This window comes from Chiloscyllium plagiosum, chromosome 20, assembly GCF_004010195.1.
Source record: "Chiloscyllium plagiosum isolate BGI_BamShark_2017 chromosome 20, ASM401019v2, whole genome shotgun sequence".
NCBI lineage: Eukaryota > Metazoa > Chordata > Chondrichthyes > Orectolobiformes > Hemiscylliidae > Chiloscyllium > Chiloscyllium plagiosum.
Window position 1 is genome coordinate 221,323 of NC_057729.1, and position 20,222 is coordinate 241,544.

Sequence of the window (20,222 nt, forward strand, 5' to 3'; positions counted from 1 at the left end):
TGGTACACCACTAGTAACTAAACTCCAGGATGAATATTTCCCATCAACCACCATCCCCTGTCATCTTCCAGCTAGCCAATTTATGATCCAAACCGCTAAACCACCTTCAATTTCGAAACTCCGTATTTTGTGCAATAGCCCACCGTGGGGAACCTTATCAAATGCCTTACTGAAATCCATATACACCACATCAACTGCTTTATCCTCATCCACCTGTTTTGTCACCTTCTCGAAAAACTCAATAAGGTTAGTGAGGCACGATCTGCCCTTCACAAAACTGTATTGACTATCCCTAATCAAATTATTCCTTTCCCGATGATTATAAATCCTATCTCTTCTAACCTTTTCCAACACTTTACCCACAACTGAAGTACGGCTCACTGGTCTATAATTACTAGGGTTGTCTCTACTCTCCTTGAACAAGGGAGCAACATTTGCTATCTTCCAGTCTTCTGGTACTATTCTTGTAGACAATGACAACATAAAGATCAAAGCCAAAGGCTCTGCAATCTCCTCCCTGGCTTCCCAGAGAATCCTAGGATAAATCCCATCTGGCCCAGGGGATTTATCTATTTCCACACTTTCCAGAATTGCTAACACCTTCTTGTGAACCTCAATCCCGTCTAGTCTAATAAACTGTATCTCAGTATTCTCCTCAACAACATTGTCTTTTTCCAGTGTGAATACTGACAAAAAATATTCATTTAGCGCTTCCCCTATCTTCTCTGACTCCACGCAGAATTTCCCACTACTATCCTTGATTGGCCCTAATCTTACCCTAGTCGTTCTATTTTTCCTGATGTACCTATAGAAAGCCTTGGGATTTTCTCTGATTCTATCCGTCAATGACTTCTCATATCCCCTCCTTGCTCTTAGCTCTCTCTTGAGGTCTTTCCTGGCTAACTTGTAACTTTCAAGTGCCCTAACTGAGCCATCACATCTCATCCTAACATAAACCTTCTTCTTCCTCTTGATAAGAGATTCAACTTCTTTAGTAAATCATGGCTCCCTCAATTGACCACTTCCTCCCTGCCTGACAGAGACATACTTTTCAAGGACCCGCAGTAGCTGTTCCTTGAATAAGCTTCACATTTCAATTGGGCCCATTCCCTGCACTCTCTCCCCATGGTATGCATCCTAAATCTTGCCTAATCGTATCATAATTGACTTTCCACCAGCTATAACTCTTGCCCTGCAGTATATACCTATCCCTTTCCACCGCTAATGTAAACATAACTGAATTGTGGTCACTATCACCAAAGTGCTCACCTACCTCCAAATCTAACACCTAGCTGGGTTCATTATCCAGTACTAAATTTAATGTGGCCTCGCCCTTTGTTGGCCTATCTACATACTATGTCAGGAAACTCTCCTGCACACATTGGACAAAAACTGACTTATCTAAAGTACTTGAACTGTAGTATTTCCAGTCAACATTTGGAAAGTTAAAGTCCCCCATAACAACTACCCCATTACTCTCGCTCCTAGCCAGAATCATCTTTGCTATCCTTTCCTCTACATCTCTGGAACTATTTGGAGGTATATAGAAAACTCCCAACAGGGCGACTTCTCCTTTCCTGTTTCTAACCTCAGCCCATACTACCTCAGTGGATGAGTCCTCAAATGTCCTTTCTGCCACCGCAATACTGTCTTTGACTAACAATGCCACACATCCCGCTCTTTTTCCACCTTCCCTGTTCTTACTGAAACATCTAAATCCTGGAACCTGCAACAACCATTCCTGTCCCTGCTCTACCCATGTCTCTGAAATGGCCACAACATCGAAGTCCCAGGTACCAACCCATGCTGCAAGCTCACCCACCTTAGTCCGGATGCTCCTGATGATGAAGTAGACACACTTCAAACCAACTTCTTGCTTGTGGGTGCCCCCTTCCAACCCTGAAACCTTATTTGGACCTCCCTACTCTCAAGCTGGTCCCACCTACCCCAGAATGAGCCCCAATTATCCAGGAATCCAAAACCCTCCTCCCTGCACCATCCCTGTAGCCACGTGTTCAACTCCTCTCTCTCCCTATTCCTCACCTTGCTTGCACGTGGCACGGGCAACAAACCAGAGATAACAACTCTGTTTGTTCTAGCTCTAACCTTTCACCCTAGCTCCCTGAAATTTTGCCTTAGATCCCCATCTCTCTTCCTACCTATGTCGTTGGTGCCTATGTGGACCACAACTTGGGGCTGCTCCCCTGCAAGGATCCCGAAAACACGATCACAGACATCACTAACCCTGGCACCTGGGAGGCAACACACCAACCGTGAGTGTCTCTCGTTCCCACTGAACCTCCAATCTGCCCCCCTAACAATGGAGTCCCCAATGACTAATGCTCTGCTCCTCTTCCCCTTTCCCTTCTGAGCAACAAGGACAGAGTCTGTACCAGAGCCCTGTGCCCCATTGCTTACCCCTGGTAATTCTAATCCCCCCCAACAGTATCCAAAACGGTCTCCTTGTTGTTGAGGCGCATGGCCACAGGGGGTCCCTGCACTGCCTGCTGGTTCCCTTTCTGTCCCCTGACTGTAACCCATCTGCCTTTTTCTTGTACCCAAGGTGTGGCTACCTCCCTGTAACTCCTCTCAATAACCCCCTCCGCCTCCCGAATGATCCCAAGTTCATCCAGCTCCAGTTCCCCAATGCGGTTTTCGAGGAGCTGGAGTTGGGTGCATTTCCAGCAGATGCAGTCAGCAGAGAGACTAGTGGTGATCCTTACCTCCCACATTCTGCAAGAGGAACATTCAACTGCTCTAACCTCCATTCCCATTATTCTAAATTCCCAATGAGACTACTGAAAAACTATTTAAAAATACTAGTCACCTTACCAATCTGGCATACAGAACCTTTCTCTTGGTTAGAGGTGGAGGAGGACGGGTGGGAGACACTACCCGAGTTGTGTTTCGGGTAAAGCAACCACCCACATATAAAGCCTCACTTATCCAGCAGTCCGGTGTCCGCTCCTGCTCAGTGTGCGCTCCACCTATACACGAGATAAGCTTTTATCCTTTAGGTTTCCCTTCCCATCAGGCCTCTGGTCCTCGCTGTCGCTCACCCTGCTGCAACTGCCGCCAAAACAATAAACACCACTGAACACCGGGTAGTGGGCTTTCTGTTACATCATCGCCAAAAAACACTTGAGCAACATGGAACTGGATTTCAATGAAGTGTTTCATTGTATTTGTCTATTGTATTTACCTCGGTTTGAGCCAGTCCATTGTTTTACAACAGCTACAATTTATTTGCAGTCTGTTTATAAACAAGACGACTCTTTATCAGGGGTGGGGGAAGTGGGTAACATGCCCTTGGAAGTAATTTAGTAAATGATGGTGATGGAGCAACAGGCCGACGAGAGGTGGAGGGGGATGACGGAGGAGGATGGAGAATGTTTGGATGAGAGGGACATACCAGTGCAGTTGTGCAGGAGGGAGACTAATGAAGTGGTGTCAGGGCACAGAGAAGGAATCATGTTATGAAGACAATTAATTATATTTAAAATTATCAATCAGCCTGTATCTGCTGTCCTTCCTTGAGAGTAAGGAAGGGGGCAGAAGATTATCGGGGCAGGCAGGAGTGTGGATTCAGGGTCACAACCAGATCAGCTTTGATCTTATTGAGTGGCGGAGCAGGTTGGAGGAGCTGAGCTTAATCCTACTCATTGTTCATATTAGATTAGATTCCCTACAGTGTGGAAACAGGCCCTTCGGGCCAACCAGTCCACACCGACCCTCCGAAGAATAACCCACCCAGACCTATTTCTCTCTGACTGATGTACTACGGGCAATTTTAGTATGGCCAATTCACCTGACCTGTACATCTTTGGACTGTGGGAGGAAACTGGAGCAAACCCCCGCAGACACGGGGAGAACGTGCAAACTCCACACAGACCGTTGCCCAAGGCAGGAATTGAACCTGGGACCCTGGTGCTGTGAGGCAGCAGTGCTAACCACTGAGCCACCCCCATATGCTCATCTGTAGATCACCTCAAAGTCATCAAAAACAAATGCAACTAGAAAATACAAAGTATTGGCAAGATTGAGTTGCAGAGATTGCTGTAGTAAAGAATCATTACATTAAGAAAGGCGTAATTGAGGGAAGACTTGGCTCATAGTTGTAAAAAAAATGGAAGTTTTGAACCTGAATTTTCAAAGTGATTACTAATGTGACTGAATTAAACAGCATTCTGAGCAACATGGTTTTATAGATCAATAAAAACAGGTTAAAATTGAGAATCCTGGGTGACTGATGGATGGATGCATAAAAGTAAATCTGATCATTTTCACAGGTAATTTTAAAAAGCTTGATGTTTGTAAAATTAGTAGAAACATGAGAGTTTAGAATTTGGGCCATTCTGAGCTCCTGAAAAAGAATAATGGAAATTAAAAGGTGAGAGGTGAGTCTTAATTTCACAGTAAGTTACAGATTCGCTGTAAATGCTCACAGAGCTGCATGTGTTCCCAGAAGAGGCAGATATTTTTATTCACTCCTGGGATGTGAGCATCATTTGCTGGCCAGCATTTATTGCCCAGCCCTAGTTGCCCTTGAGAAGGGGGGGAAAGTGAGGTCTGCAGATGCTGGAGATCAAAGTTGAAACTTTATTGCTGGAACAGCACAGCAGGTCAGGCAGCATCCAGGGAACAGGAGATTCGACGTTTCGGGCACAGGCCCTTCTTCAGGAATAAGGGCCTGATTCCTGAAGAAGGGCCTGTGCCCGAAACGTCGAATCTCCTGTTCCCTGGATGCTGCCTGACCTGCTGTGCTGTTCCAGCAATAAAGTTTCAACTTTGCCCTTGAGAAGGTGATGGTGAACTGTCTTCTTGAACCGTTGTAATCCCCATGATATAGGTTGACCCACAATGCCTTTAGGGAGGGAATTCTAGGATTTTGACAGTGAAGGAATACTGATATATTTTCACATTAGGATGGTCAGTAACTTAGAGGGGACCATGTAGGGGTGGTGCTCCCCTGTATCTGCCATCTTTGTCTTTCGAGATGAAATGTTTGTGTATTTGGAAGGTGCTATCTAAGGATCTTTGGTGAATTTATCCATTGCATCTTGTCGCTGGTACACACTGATGGTACTGAGCATCGGTGGTGGAAGAAATGAAAGTTTGTGGATGTAGTGCCAATCAGGTGGGTTGCTTTGTCCTGGATGGTGTTGAGTTTCTTGAGTGTTGCTGGAGCTGCACCCATCCAGGCAAGTAGGGAGTATTCCTTGTAGATGGTGGACAGGCTTTGAGGAGTCAGCAGGTGAGTTACTTTGCTGCAGTGCTCCTAGCCTCTGACCTGCTCTTGCAGTGTTTATGTGGTGAGTCCAGTTGAGTTTCTGGACAATGGGAACTCTCAGGATATTGACACTTGGGGATTTGGTGATGGTAATGCTATTTAAATCACGGTGTGAAAAAGATTGGTGCCTTCTGGAAGAAGCCAGTGTGGTACAGGACAATATCATGAGCTGTCCTTTAATTTGAGGATGATGTCTACATCAAGTTGTTAGTTCCTCCCAAAGATCCTTATGTGAGTGAACAGGTGATTCTTGACCCACAGGTACTTGGGCCCATGGGGCAGGATGTTGCACAAGGTGGTGAGATCCAGACAGCAGATTTAGGTAGATAGGAAGAGGAGCAAGTTGTTCATCTTGCCAAGTCAGCTCACCCGTTCAATTATATCAAGATGGATCATCTCCTCAGTGCCACTGAGGACACTGGTCTCCAGAAACCTGCCCATCTCTGTCTTGAACCTGTTCAAAATCTGCGTTGCCACAGCCTCTGGCTAGAGAATTTCAAAGATCAAAGAAGAAAATTGTCCTCATCTCAGTCGTAATCCATTATCCTGAGATTATGTCCCCTGGGGGCAAGTGAGTCCTTCTCTCGATAAGGAGACAAAAACTGTATGCAGTATTCCAGGTGGGGTCTCAGCAGGCTAGACACAACTGCAGAAAGAAATGTTCATATCCAGACTCAAGTGAGTACCAGCACTATAGTTGCCTTTCTAATTGCCTGCTGCACCTGCATGCGAGCTATTCATAAGTTGTGAACAAGGACACCAAAGTGCCTTCATATTTACTCATTATATTCTAGCCCAGTCCTTTAAACCTTCCTTCAAATCTGCTTGATACCTCTTTTCAGCCTCCTCACAAAATCATTCCCACCTAGCTTGGTTGCATTAGCTAATTTGGAAATACTATATTTGCTCCCCACATCACAATAATTTCTATCGATTGTGAACAGTTGTTGACCCAGCCCCCGCTAACAGTTTGTATTTAATCCTATTTTCTGCTTCATGTCCATTAACCAATTCTCAATCCATACTGATGTATTTCTCTCAATCCCCTATGCTGTTGGTTTATTGAATCTGATGGGATCTTATAAAAAGCTTTCAGAAAATTCAAATTCCCCACAACCACTGGTTCTCCTTCACCTATAATAAAGGTAACATTCTCAAATATCTCCAGTAGATTTTGTCAATGTATTTCCTCTTTCATAAATTCATGCTGACTGTGCTCGTTTTACTATTTTTTTTAAAGTCTCGTCAAAACAGGCTTTATAATCGATTCCAACATTTTTCCTAATACTGATGTCAAACTAACAGTTCTGAGTTTTCCATTCTTCCTCTCCCTCCTTCGTTAAGCAGTGGGGGTTATATTTGCTAACTTCCAGTCTGCAGGAACTTTTCCAGAATCTGTAGATTTCTGAAAGATAATTACCAACGCATCCATTATCTCTCAACCCACCTCCTCCCACACTCTGGGAAGCAGCTGATCTGGTCCACTGGGTTTATCAATCATCAATCCAGTTAATCCTTCAAGTTTCCAATGATCCAGTTTCCCACTTTGGACATTACTCTGCCTGATCATTAAAATGTTTTCACTCAAAACTGGACAGTTTATCCCCATTTTGAGCAATTGGTTGTGAGCTCCTCCTCGTCATTAATGTTGAGACCTTCATGATTTTTTCTTTGATTTTAGCCAGAATTGGAGCTGTGAATTTAAGGTAATTTTTGGTCTTTGCACATCGTAATGGTGCAAATGAAGTGGACATGAATGTATCTCTGTTCAAATGGTCAACATTTATGTAAAACATTTATTGCATTGTCTTGTTTCCTTGTGTCCTACAGAGCTCTTCAAATCTACCTGCCCATTAAAGAATTCTTCTACAACATCATCCATCCTGAATATAATGCAGTGTGTGATGTCTACGCATTAATGTTTCTCATTGACGTCATTAACTTCATCATCACCATTTTTGGATATTGGGCATTTGGAGTAAGTGTAGGACTCTGCAATTAGAGTTTATTGGTTCAGGTTTAAATGCTTTGTTGATGCCCACAGAGGGGCAGCATTGATGTATTTGGAATGCATTTTAGCATATTCCAGGGATGGGACCATGGCAACCAAACCAGCCAAGGTCCAAAGTGACCTTTAATTCAAAGACATTTCGGTCCTTCCAACAAATGAACTGCTCCTTCTCATCACCTTGATGATGAAAAACGAACAGATGACAATAACTGAACCAGAAAAACCAAAGTCTTTACCCTGACCTTGGCTCCAATTGCTTATGGCTATTTATTCTTCTCCAATGTTGGTAAGAGATGTGATGGATAAATGATTGGTTCATCACTTGGCTGGTGTTGAATATTACAAGAATAAGAAAACAACTAAATAACATTTAAAGAAAATAATTAAAACAATTTTGTACTCAGAAGTAGTGATGTCTTACTGCAGGCATACTGCACCTTTGTAAGACCACACGGGGCAATTGTGGGTAGCTTTGGTCTCCCTACCTGAGAAAGGATACACTTACCACAGGGAGATGACAGCAGAGATTCACTAGATTCACTCGGGATGGCAAGACTGTCCTATGAGGAGAGATTGAATTAGCCTGTACTTACTGGAATTTAAAAGGCTGTGAGGGGATCGGATCGGGGGTGTAGCATGGTGGCTCAGTGGTTAGCACTGCTGCTTCACAATGCCAGGGACCTGGGTTCAATTCCAGCCACAGACAGCTGTCTATGAGGAGTTTGCACATTCTCCCTGTGTCTGTATGAGTTTCCTCCAGGCACTCCGGTTTCCTCCCACAGTCCAAAGATGTGCAGGTCAGGTGAATTGGCCACGCTAAATTGCCCGTAGTGTTAGGTAAAGGGTAAATGTAGGGGGTATGGGTGGGTTGCGCTTCGGCGGGGCGGTGTGGACTTGTTGGGCCGAAGGGCCTGTTTCCACACTGTAAGTAATCTAATCTAATCTAATCATATAAAATTCTAACAGGATTCACCTGCAGGGAGCATATTTTCCATGGTTGGAGATTTTAAAATCAGGGTGCAGGGCAAGTCATTTAGGATTGACATGGGAAAAGATTTTTTCACTCAGTACTGGAACATCACTTGGAAAGCAATGACAGGATTGGATGAAGTCAGCATGGATTTACGAAAGGGAAATCTTGCTTGACCAATCTACTGGAATTCTTTGAAGATGTAGGATAAGAGGGAGCCAGTGTTTGTGGCTTATGTGAACTTTCTGAAGACTTTCAGTAAAGTTTCACACAAAACATTAGTGTGTAGAATTAAAGTGCATGGGATTGGGGGTAGTGTGCTGACATGGATAGAGAACTAATTGGCAGGCAGGAAACAGAGTAGGAATCAATTAGTCCTTTTCTGAATGGTAGGCAGTGTCCAGTGGGGTGCTGTAGGGACCAGTGCTAGGGCCCCAGCTATTTGCAATATAGATTAATGGTTTAGATGAGGGAACTAAATGTAATATCTTCAAGTATGCAGATGACACAAAGCTGGGGGGGGGGCTGAGTTGTGAGGAGGATGCAGAGATGCTTCAGATTTGGACATGTTGACTGAGTGAGCAGATGCAGTATAATGTGGATAAATGTGAGGTTATCCACTTTGAAAGCAAGAACTGGAAGGTAAATTATTACCTGAATGGTGATCGATTGGGAAAGGGGGGGAAGTGGAATGAGTACACCAGACACTGAAAGTAAGCATGCAGGTGGAGCAGGGGGTGAAGAAGGTGAATGGTATGTTGGCCTTCTTAGTGAAAGGGTTTGAGTATAGGAGCAGGATTGTCTTAGTGCAGTTATACGAGGCTTTGCATATTGTGTGCAGGTTTGGTCTCCTTACAGAAGAATACAGCGCAGTATAGGCCCTTTGGCCCTCGATGAAAGCATGTTCTGAGGAAGCATGTTCTGGTGATGGAGGGTGTGCAGCAAAGGCTTACCAGACTGATTCATGGGATGGTAGGACTGACATACGAAGAGAGACTGGATTGATTAGGACTATATTCACTGGACATTAGAAGAATGAGGTGGGGGACCTCATAGAAATCTATCAAATTTTTCAAAATGTTTAGAAAGGTTAAAAGCAAGAAGGATGTTCCCCATGACCAAGATGTCCAGAATCATGGTCATAATCTAAGGATACAGGGTAGGCCATTTCGGACTGAGATGAGGAGAAATCTCTTCACCCAGAGAGTGGGAAGCCTGTGGAATTCTCTGCCACAGAAAACAAATGGGGCCAAAACAATGAATGTTTTCAAGAAGGAGTTTGATATAGTTCTTAGGGCTAAAGGGATGGAAGAGTTTGGGGAGAAAGCAGAAACAAGTTGGATAATCATAATGCATGGTGATTGGCCTCCACCTTCTCCAGTTTATTCATGAACCATCAGTGCTCAGGCACCAGTGCCCTTCTTATTAACAACTACAACTAGTGAATACTCCAGCTGATAGTCTAATTTTGTGCTGTCTGCAGAACAGGATGATTGTAAGAATTGTTATTACAGTCTCTATCATGAGTGATAAAGCATTTGACGCTGGAACCAGGGCGCACATATCCTCAGGACCTGATGGTCTATATCCAAGGGATTCAAACAAAGTGGCTGTAAAGATATTGGAGACATTTGTGGAAATATTCTAGAACTCTTTGGATTCTGGGGGAGTTCCAGCAGATCAGAAAACTCTTCAGCGACCAAGGGAGGGTGATAGAAGGCGGGAAAGTTAGCCTGACATCTGTCGTTGGAAAAGTGCTAAAGTCTATTATTACAGACAAACTCGCAAGACGTTTAAACAGAGTCAATATGGCTTTGAGAAATGGAAATCATATTTGACAAATTTGTTACATTTCTTTGAGGATAAATCAAGCAAAATTGATTAAAGAGCAAGCAGTAGATTTAGTATATTTGATAAAATGCCACGTTAAAGGTTATTTTACAAGAAACGAGCTCATGGTAGAGAGTAATGTATTAGCATAGACTGAGGATTGGTTAACACACAGAAGAGTCAGGATTTTAGGTCTTTTTCGGGCTAGAAAAATGTAACTAGAAGAGTGACATAAGGATCGGTCCTGGGACCTCAATTGGCTACTATGTTTATTAACCACTTCTGAGGAGGGAGCACAGTGTCATATACCCAAATTGGTTGACAGTCCAAAAATAGGTGAAATTGCACATTGTGATGTGGACGTAAGGAATCTGCAAAGGGATATAGATTGGTTGAGGGGGCAAAAGCTTAACAGATAGAGTTTCATGTAGGAAAATGTGAGGTCTCATACTTTGATAGGAAGAATCAAAAGGCAGACAGTATTTAAATGGAGACATCCAAAAAAAGCGCAGCGCAAAGTGGCCTGGGTGTTCCTGTGTAATAAACACAAGTAGTTAACATGCAGGTACAGCAAGGAATTATGGCAGTAAGTGGAATTTTTGGTCTTTATTGCCAGTGGGTTTGGAATTTAGAAAGAAAGAAGTCTTGTGACAACACTACAAGGTGTTGGAGAGGCCACACCTGATGCTCCCATATTTACAAAGAATATACTGGCAATGGAGGCTGTTCAAAAGAGATTCACAAGGCTGATTCCTCAGATAAAGGGGCTGACCTATGGCTAAATAGGTTAGGCCTTTATTCATTAGAGTTTGGGAGAATGGAGGTAGATCTTATTGAACCATACATGATTCTGTAGAGGCTTGACAGGGTAGATGTTAAGAAAATGTTTTCACGAGTGAGGGAATCTCGAACAAGGGGAGATAGCTACTGAACAAGGGGATATTCATTTAAAACTGAGAAGTGAAGGAATTTCTTCTCCTGGAAGGTAGTGAATGTCTGGAATTCTCGATTCCAGTGCCTTGTGGAGGCTAGATCACTGAAAGGGTTTGAAGAGAAGGGAGTTAGGTATTTGCAATATCAGGGTGTTAACAGCTATGATGAGCTGTCACAAAAGAGGCTTGGATTGATCAGCCATGGTCTTGGTGGAAGGCGTGGTAGGTTTGAAGGGTCAAATGGCCTACTGCTCCTCCTGTTTCTTCTTACGTTGTGCCATCTTTTGCTTCCACAGAGACACACAGCTGTGGCTGACATCACAGAATCCCTCTCAGAGGATCAGGTGCCCCAAGTGTTCCTCGTGATGGTATTGGTTCAGTTTGCCACCATGGTGGTTGACCGTGCTCTCTACCTCAGGAAGACCGTCATGGGGAAGGTTGTCTTTCAGGTTGTCATGGTGCTTGGGATCCATTTCTGGATGTTCTTCATCCTCCCTGGGGTGACTGAAAGGTAATGTGGTCCATTACAAAACACTAACTCTCTTGTGTATGTTTAATGTAAGATTCCAGAAGGACTTATGTCCTACCAAGAATGGAATAGTAAAAGGATTGTCATGAAATAGTCAGCCCTAAGCCACAGTACAACTCTCAGCTAGGATGTGACCCAGGCAGCCTAAGTAGGGCCTGCATGGAAGTCATGAGCTGGAGGCTGTCTTACTGCAATTGACTGAAGGCCGAGGAGATGATCATCCATCTCCTGGTGGTCTGGGATTGTTCAGTAATGGGTGAAAGGGCCCTGCAGCAACCTCGTGGTGATGTCATGGTGCTGCTCCTTATGTGATGTAAATAGCACAGTATGGGTGGATTTAAAGAGATGGGATAAGGAGAAAGATCTGGAGAGTTGGGCGAAGATCTGAAGTTTAACTGTGTGATTGTGAGAGACACTTGCAGAGAGGCATGTGGAGTAGCCTGACTAGCATTGGGTGGTAGAGTTTATGGAATCATCTAACAGTAAGTTTAGAGCCTGATACATTTCTAAATAGCATATATTTTAGAATTTAGGTTGTTTATTCCATATTCAATGTTAAAAAGAATCCAAAGATGAAGGCAGTTCTTGATCTTGCCTTCAGCCAACACTGATGAATGTGATATAACAAGAATCTAAAAGAGAAATGATGTGATTTACAGAGATAACTACGTTTTGATTAACAAAAAAATTAATAACCTGTGAAAGGGGTTTTTTGAGTGTATATGATGTGTGATAACTCCTACCTGCTTTCTGTTTTCTAATAGTTGTTGTAATTTCTGACTGCAGGAGGTTTAACCAAAACCCAGTCGCTCAGCTTTGGTACTTTGTTAAATGCATTTACTTCGGTTTATCAGCATATCAGATCAAGTGTGGCTATCCCAACAGAGTGCTTGGCAACTTCTTAACTAAGAGCTACAACTACATCAACCTCTTCCTCTTTCAAGCGTAAGTAAAGTTCTACACGGTGGTATAGATGAAGCAAGCAGAGAGGCAAGAGGGGCTGGTTTTAGCTGGCACAAGAAACCATCTTAACCAAGCAAAGGCAGACTGTCAAAGCAAAGCAAACATGTGTTTGGGATAGATTGGTTAGTGAACTCAACCAGCCAACCAGAAATTGGGACTTTTTGTTTTAATAATTTATTCTTTCACAGGATGTGGGCATTGTCTACAGGCCAGCATAGAGTCATAGAGATCTATAGCACAGAAAAAAGCTCTACAGCCCATTGTGTCCATGCCAGTGAAAGCCACCAAACCCCCTATTGATGGATAGAGGTTGGAGTGTCATGTTGCAGCTGCACAGAAATTGGTTAGGTCAGTTTTGGAATATTACATTCAGTTCTGGTCTCCCTGCCATAGGAAAGATGTTGTGAAATTTGAAAGGGTTCAGAAAAGGCAAGGATGTTGCCGAGATTGGAGTGTTTGAGCGAGAGGGAGAGGCTGGAAAGGTTGGGGCTGTTTTCCCAGGAGCGTCGGAAGCTGAGGGGTGACCTTATACAGGTTTGTAAAATCATGAAGGGCATGGATAGGATAAACAGACAAGGTCTTTTCCCCAGGGTTGGGGAGTCCAAAACTAGAGGGCATAAGTTTAAGGTGAGAGAGGAAAGATTGAAAAGGCATCTAAGGGGCAGTCTTTTCATGCAGAGGGTGGTGCGTGTATGGAATGAGCTGCCAGAGGAAGTGGTAGAGGCTGGTACAATTGCAACATTTAAAAGGCACCTAGATGTGTACATTAATAGGAAGGGTTTAGAGAGATATGGGCCAAGTGCTAGCAAATCGGACTAGATTAATTTAGGATATCTGCTTGGCATGGACGAGTTGGACTGAAAGGTTTGTTTCCGTGCTGTACATCTCTAAGACTTGATGAACTATACCTAATCCCATTTGTTGGCATCATTTGACCTAAGTGACTCTTGGCTATGTCAGAGGGTAGTTAAGAATCAGCTGTAGGTCTGAAGTCACATGTAGGCCAGACTGGGTAAGGACAGCAGATTTCTCTCCCTAAAGGATATTAGTAATAGTTTCATAATCACCATTACTGATATTAATTTTCAATTCCAGAATTATTCATTAAATTTAAATCCCATTAGCTTGTGATTTGAATGCTAGTACTCAAGAAGAGAATCCAGGACATTTCTCTCTGCGGCTAGACCTGCTGAGTTTCTCCAGCACTTCCTGCTTTAAGCCCCAGAGCATTAGAGCAGGTCTCTGATTTACTACTCTAGTGACCTATCACCATTTGCATTCTGATAGCTTGGTTAATTATGGGCAGCTATCCAAATACCCCTTCGCTTTTACAAAAAGGACATCTTCTCATTGCTCAAGTTGATTTTTCCACGTGACCATTTATGACTCTTTCCTCAATATGACTGCACCATCTAATGCAAAGGCATAAACTTGGCTATCAGTTTTGATTGGGTGCTTCTGCGTTGTTGTATACCTTGGAGGACGCTTACCTGAAGATCAGAGGCTGAGTGTCCCTGACCGCTGCAGAGTTCCCCGACTGGGAGGGAGCATCCCTGTCTAGTGATTGTTGTGCGGTGTCCATTCATCTATTGTTGTAGTGTCTACATGGTCTTCAGGCTAGTGTTCTCCAAGGTGCACAACAAATCAGAATCACCAAGCAGAAGTTGATGGCCACGTTCCATGAAAACCAACCTGCTGATCTTTTCCAGCAACCTCTGTTTTTGTTTCTTTATCTGTGAAGGTGGCCTCAGCCATGAGCTTGGATTCATGTCACACTACATGTAACTCCACCATATTGTTCTGTATTTGTAAAATCTTCCTTACTGTCCTGTTTTGACACCATCACCTTGACAACTTGTTCTGGCCTCTCGACCTTAATTAGTTTGTACAGTTTTGGATTACTTATTACTCTGGTTAGACCCTTGGCATGCAACTCTTATACTTACCATGCTATTCCAGCCATTTGATTTGTCTCCAGCACCATCTTATTTTTAATTTGTTTGTAATTATCTCTCTGCCTCAATTAATTGGATTATAGGTCAGCCTTTCACTTGCTAGTCAGCTGTCGACACTTTACTCATACTGTCTGACACTTTTGGTCACCTGCAGAGATTTGCTATCCAGCCTGTCAACGATCCACTCACACCTTTTATACAATTTTTTTGATCTCTCTGCTTATAAATTCTGTGCTTGTGTGCTTCGCTTCACCTGATGAAGGAGCAGTGTGTTCCGAAAGTTTGTGATTTCAAATAAACTTGTTGGACTATAACCTGGTGTCGTGTTCCCCAGACCTTTCCCCCAGAAACTTATATTTTTATTTATAAAAGATAAGTTGGGAGTGAAGTTCTGGGTGAATACCAGGACCGTGATTGTGATGGATCTTGGTGCTTACACTGAATTGCACCAAGTGGTGTCTCAATAAGAGACAAACTGCAGTTACAAACATCTGACCTTGTCCATTCCAGTCCAAAACCAACATCATAGCTTTTGGAAGGCTCCAAACTGTGCCAGTAAGGATACCTGACCAAATATAGTTGTAATTATTGCTATCATGCAATTAACCAAGTTGTTATATCAGAACAGTCTCTGCTGTAGATACTCCACTGTGCTTTATCCTCTACCACCAACAGACCCAAGGCGAAAGTGAGGACTGCAGATGCTGGAGATTAGAGTCAAGATTAGAGTGGTGCTGAAAAAGCGCAGCTGGTCAGGCAGCATCTGAGGAGCAGGAAAATCAATGTTTCAGGCAGGAGCATTCCTGATGAAGGGCTCCTGCCTGAAGTGTCGACTTTCCTACTCCTCAGCTTGATCTGCTATGCATTTCCAGCACCACTCTAATCTTGACCAACAGGCCCTCGTCAAGGGAGGATTATGGAGTCAAACAGCCTCTCCTCTGCCGACCATATTTCCACACTAAAACTAGTCCCACCTGCCTGCGCTTGTCCCATATCCCTTCAAACATTTCTTCTTCATGTGCTTATCCAAATGTCTTTTAAATATTTTGACTGTAGCTGCACCCACCACTTCTTCTGGCAGTTCATTCCACCCACAAACCACTCTGTGTGTAAAACATTGCCACTCATGTCCTTTTTAAAGCATTCTCCTCTCACTGCCCCCTGGACTTGAAATCCCCCAGTGGAGGGAAAAGACACCTGCCATCCGCCTGATCTACATCCCTCATGATTTGGAAACCTCAAAGATTTTAGGAGATTTTCAACCTCCTACACGCCAGTGAAAAAAGTGCCAGCCTTTCCTGCCTCTCCTTATAACTCAAACCTTTCATTCCCGGCGACAACCTGCTAGATCTTTTCTGAACTCTCTCCAGTTTAAAGATATCCTTCCTAACCAGAAGGGACCCCACCAATAGGGTGGCACGGTGGCACAGTGGTCAGCACTGCTGCCTCACAGTGCCAGAGACCCGGGTTCAATTCCCGACTCAGGCGACTGACTGTGTGGAGTTTGCACGTTCTCCCCGTGTCTGCGTGGGTTTCCTCCAGGTACTCCGGTTTCCTCCCACAGTCCAAAGATGTGCAGGTCAGGTGAATTGGCCATGTTAAATTGCCATGGTGTTAGGTGAAGGGGTGAATGTTGGTGAATGGGTCTGGGTGGGTTGCTCTTCGGAGGGTCGGTGTGGACTGGTTGGGCCGAAGGGCCTGTTTCGACACTGTAGAGAATCTAATCCAATCTAAACGTCCTGTACAATCTCAACATGGCTTCCCAACTTCAGTTCTCAAAAGGTCTGAGCAATGGAGGTAAGCATGCTGAATGCCTTCTTAACCAGCCTGTCTTCAGAATTATGTACTAGAATCTCTTGGTGTCTCTGTTTGAAAACACTGTCCAAGGCCCTACTTGTAATTGTATAAGTCCTGCCCTTTATTGTTTTACCAAAATGCAATTCCTCACATTTATCCAAACTAAATTCCATCTGCCACTCCTCAGCCCATTGACCCAATCAATCACAAACTCTTTGTAATCTTAAATAACCTTTTTCACTGTTCATTATACCACCAATTTTGATGTCATCTGTAAACTTACTAACCATGCCTCTTCGATGGGTGGCAGTAAACTACTACAAACACCCCTGTACCCAGTGCTACAGACTGGTAGAAATGTAAGTACCGCAATGGTCATCTGGGTAAATGCCACTTTTCACACTTCTCTGTGCCCACTATTCCCCCAGCCTCTATGTCCTCTTGAAGTCCACCATAGTCCTCCTCACAATACTTGTACATTTATGTTGTACCTACCTCTTGTCCAAAAACAACAGGTCCCTATGGCTCTCTCCTTCCTGCCACTCAGCCAACTTTGCCTCCATGTTGCCACTGACCGTTTTGTTCTATTGACTCCAACTTTGCTCCCAAGCCCCTGTTATTAGATTTAGATTACATTACAGTGTGGAAACAGGCCTTTCGGCCCAACAAATCCACACCGAACCGCCACCCACCCATACCCCTACATTTACCCCTAATACTACGGGCAATTTAGCATGGCCAATTCACCTGACCTGCATATCTTTGGACTGTGGGAGGAAACCGGAGAACCCGGAGGAAACCCACGCAGACACGGGGAGAACATGCAAACTCCACACAGTCAGTCGCCTGAGGCGGGAATTGAACCCGGGTCTCTGGCGCTGTGATGCAGCAGTGCTAACCACTGTGCCACCATGCCGTCCACTATCATTTATTTGTCATTTAACCAAACATCTTCTGGAAAGCCACATTCACTAACATCAACAGATTTACTGTCATCAAAAAAAAACTCACTTTGAAGAAACATGACTTTTCCTCATCAAATTTTCTTTATTCATAATTTTCTTTCATGTCCAACTAGGGTGGTTAACTTTGTGCTGGAATAATGTTGCTTCTCTTTCACTATGATCTTGTTAGCATCATCTTTACTGATAAAAGTTTATTAAATTCATGTTGTTTATAATCTGTAGAGATTCAAATTGGCAGTCAATTCAATGACTGGAGGTAGTGAAGAAGATAGAGACAGATACAAAATACTCCTTCAGGAGATCAGCCCTCTGTCGCCCAGCAGGAATATCCTTTTTGAGTTGTAGTCAGTCCCAGGGCCTGTCTTACTGTCCCTTTACCACTGTGTGCCTTTTGAATGTTTGATTATTTTGGATTCCCTGTATCTGAGCTACTCTTTTCATATACTCACTTTGCTTTTCTCTTGTTACTTTTCACTCTTCCTTAGAGCTTACCATAGTTAATATGGTTCCCATTTGTGTTATTCCCCTGGTTTTTTGCCTGTGTTGCACTTACTAATCTGCCAGCTCTCGATAAACACCCTTGGTATCTGCCAGGCACTGATTCGAACCCACCAACAGAAGGTGGGGGTCACAGCTAGTCTTTAGGACAGGAACCCTGCCTGATACAGCTTTCCTTATACACCAGCGATTTGTAGCGGACTCCCTACCATCAACTTTGTCAACATGACCTAACACAGCAAGGATCCAACTGTGGCCTCTCCTGAATGGTCTCAGTATCTCTCTCTCTCTCTCTCTCATATATATATATATATATATTATATATATCTCTCGCACGCACACATACACGCACACACACAGTCAAAGAGTATTGTCATGTGTAGGTGTCTTCTCAATCTTCATCAGAAGCATGAAATGATATTTACAGATGCTATGCTTGAATCGAGATTTAGAAATGTGTGCTTTGATTAAGATGAAGGTTTTGCTCAAGTAACAATTATTTCCATCTGCTACATGTTGTATAAGCTATACAAGCCAGTCTCTGTATGCTTAAGCATCTGGACACCTGGCCCACTTAAACATCTCTGAACCCTGACTGAAAATACTGCCCTCCACTAATCAGCTTTGTCGGATGGTTTCAGGTTCCGTCTGGTGCCTTTTCTGACAGAGCTAAGGGCAGTAATGGATTGGGTATGGACAGACACCACACTCAGTATCTCCAGCTGGATTTGTGTGGAGGACATTTACGCTAACATCTTCATCCTGAAATGCTGGAACGAGTCGGAGAAGGTGAGCAACAGGTAACCTGTAAATCGAAGAAAACTCCACTAGGCTCAGGTAGCCTCACTTTATTTGGGGATAGAATGGTTTAATGTCTAATCTCTTGGCTTTTGTAGTGCAATGGTAGTGCCCATATCTCTAGACCGGGAGTCCCACCTGCTTCAGAGGGGTGTGATTACATCTCCAAACAGGATGATTGGAAAACATTTTCACCCTAACCTCTCCTCAGTGATTGATCCAACACTCAATCTCCATTCCTCTTGAAACAGACAGTGATCATTGCAGACAGTAAGGGCTTAGATACCAATCTAACATTCACGGAAAAGCAAACTTGATGCTGGGAGGATCAAATAAAAATGATCACTCAGCAAGTTGGGCAGTGTCAGTGGAAAGGGACAGTTTTTTATATTCCTGATTAAGTTGAACTTCCATCAGAACTGGAACAAGTGGTAAACAATAAGATGAAGTATGTTCCTTCTCTTGTTTGACTGTATTCCACACTGTGTACTGCTGTCTGCCCAGTTGCGAAGCTGATAATCTGTCCCACTGAGCCTTTTGATTAGGTCTGTAGGCCTTTAATGAAGTCTTTTGTTTTGCTAAGAATGAAGGGTCAAAGAGACAATATTCTTTTGAATACAGTGAAAGTGGATTAATCCGTTAATACTGCAGCGTGTTTTTTTTTAAATTCATTTGTTGGATGTGGACAAAACTGGCTGGCTTGCATGTATTACCTAGTTGTCCCTGAAGACACTATGTAGCAATTGGTACAACTGAGTGGCTTGATAGGCCATTTCAGAGGGCAGGAGAAAGTGAGGACTGCAGATGCTGGAGATCAGAGCTGAAAGTGTGTTGCTGGAAAAGCACAGCAGGTCAGGCAGCATCCAAGGAGCAGGAGAATCGATGTTTCGGGCATAAGCCCTTCTTCCTGACCTGCTGCGCTTTTCCAGCAACACATTTTCAGCTCTGATCTCCAGCATCTGCAGTCCTCACTTTCTCCTTGATAATACCACTAGGCCCTGTACCCTTATTTCAGACCAGTGTCTTCATCCAGAAATATGTGTTTATCCTTTTCTGAGTCCCAATCTCTTAGCTCGGTACCAGAATCACAAAGTCTGATTTTGATCCAACAATGAGTTAAGGACAAGCAATCATCTTCCACAGTGTCCAGTTTTATCCTCCACTGAGCTCAGCCCCAGGGTCACAGAATTTAACTATAATGCAGACTCTGTCACCAGGTTAGATTTTGCAGCACTTGCAGAACTCCGGAATGAATCAGGAATTCAGACATGGAGGTCAGCAAGGTTCACCTGTAGCCCATTCATTAAGTGAAGGGAACTCCAACAGCAAAGACACGAGAGTCCGTTTCTGTCCATTTCTGAGTCAATTTTCAGATTCATTTCTATGCCCAGGGACTGCAGAGGGGGAATGTCAAACAGCTCACCCATTGCCATCACTCTCACACTAAGTGCATTAGCTTAAAGTTATTCATTCCCCTTCCTTTCTCTTTGGTCTCCACTGGGTTTCTTCCCAGGGTTAAGGAGGCTGGATCCAGCCCTAATGAATGGGAATGTTGGCTGGTATGGATCAGTCCGGTGAGGAGGAGGCTGAAGACATGAAGAGAGAGTAGGTAAAAAGGGCTGGGAGATTAGATTAGATTACTTACAGTGTGGAAACAGGCCCTTCGGCCCAACAAGTCCACACC

General features: G+C 43.7%; 1 protein-coding gene across 1 annotated transcript in view; it reads left to right on the forward strand.

Moving 5' to 3' along the window:
- The window catches only part of LOC122559893 (piezo-type mechanosensitive ion channel component 2-like), a gene marked incomplete at its 5' end in the record, with an annotated part of 241,404 nt that overhangs the window by 184,222 nt on the left and 36,960 nt on the right, over positions 1–20,222 (forward strand). The window contains 4 exons of the mRNA XM_043710001.1: positions 7,121–7,268; positions 11,330–11,544; positions 12,349–12,507; positions 18,382–18,529. Of these exons, the coding sequence (XP_043565936.1) occupies positions 7,121–7,268; positions 11,330–11,544; positions 12,349–12,507; positions 18,382–18,529 (670 nt within the window). The remainder of the gene's footprint in view (positions 1–7,120; positions 7,269–11,329; positions 11,545–12,348; positions 12,508–18,381; positions 18,530–20,222) is intronic.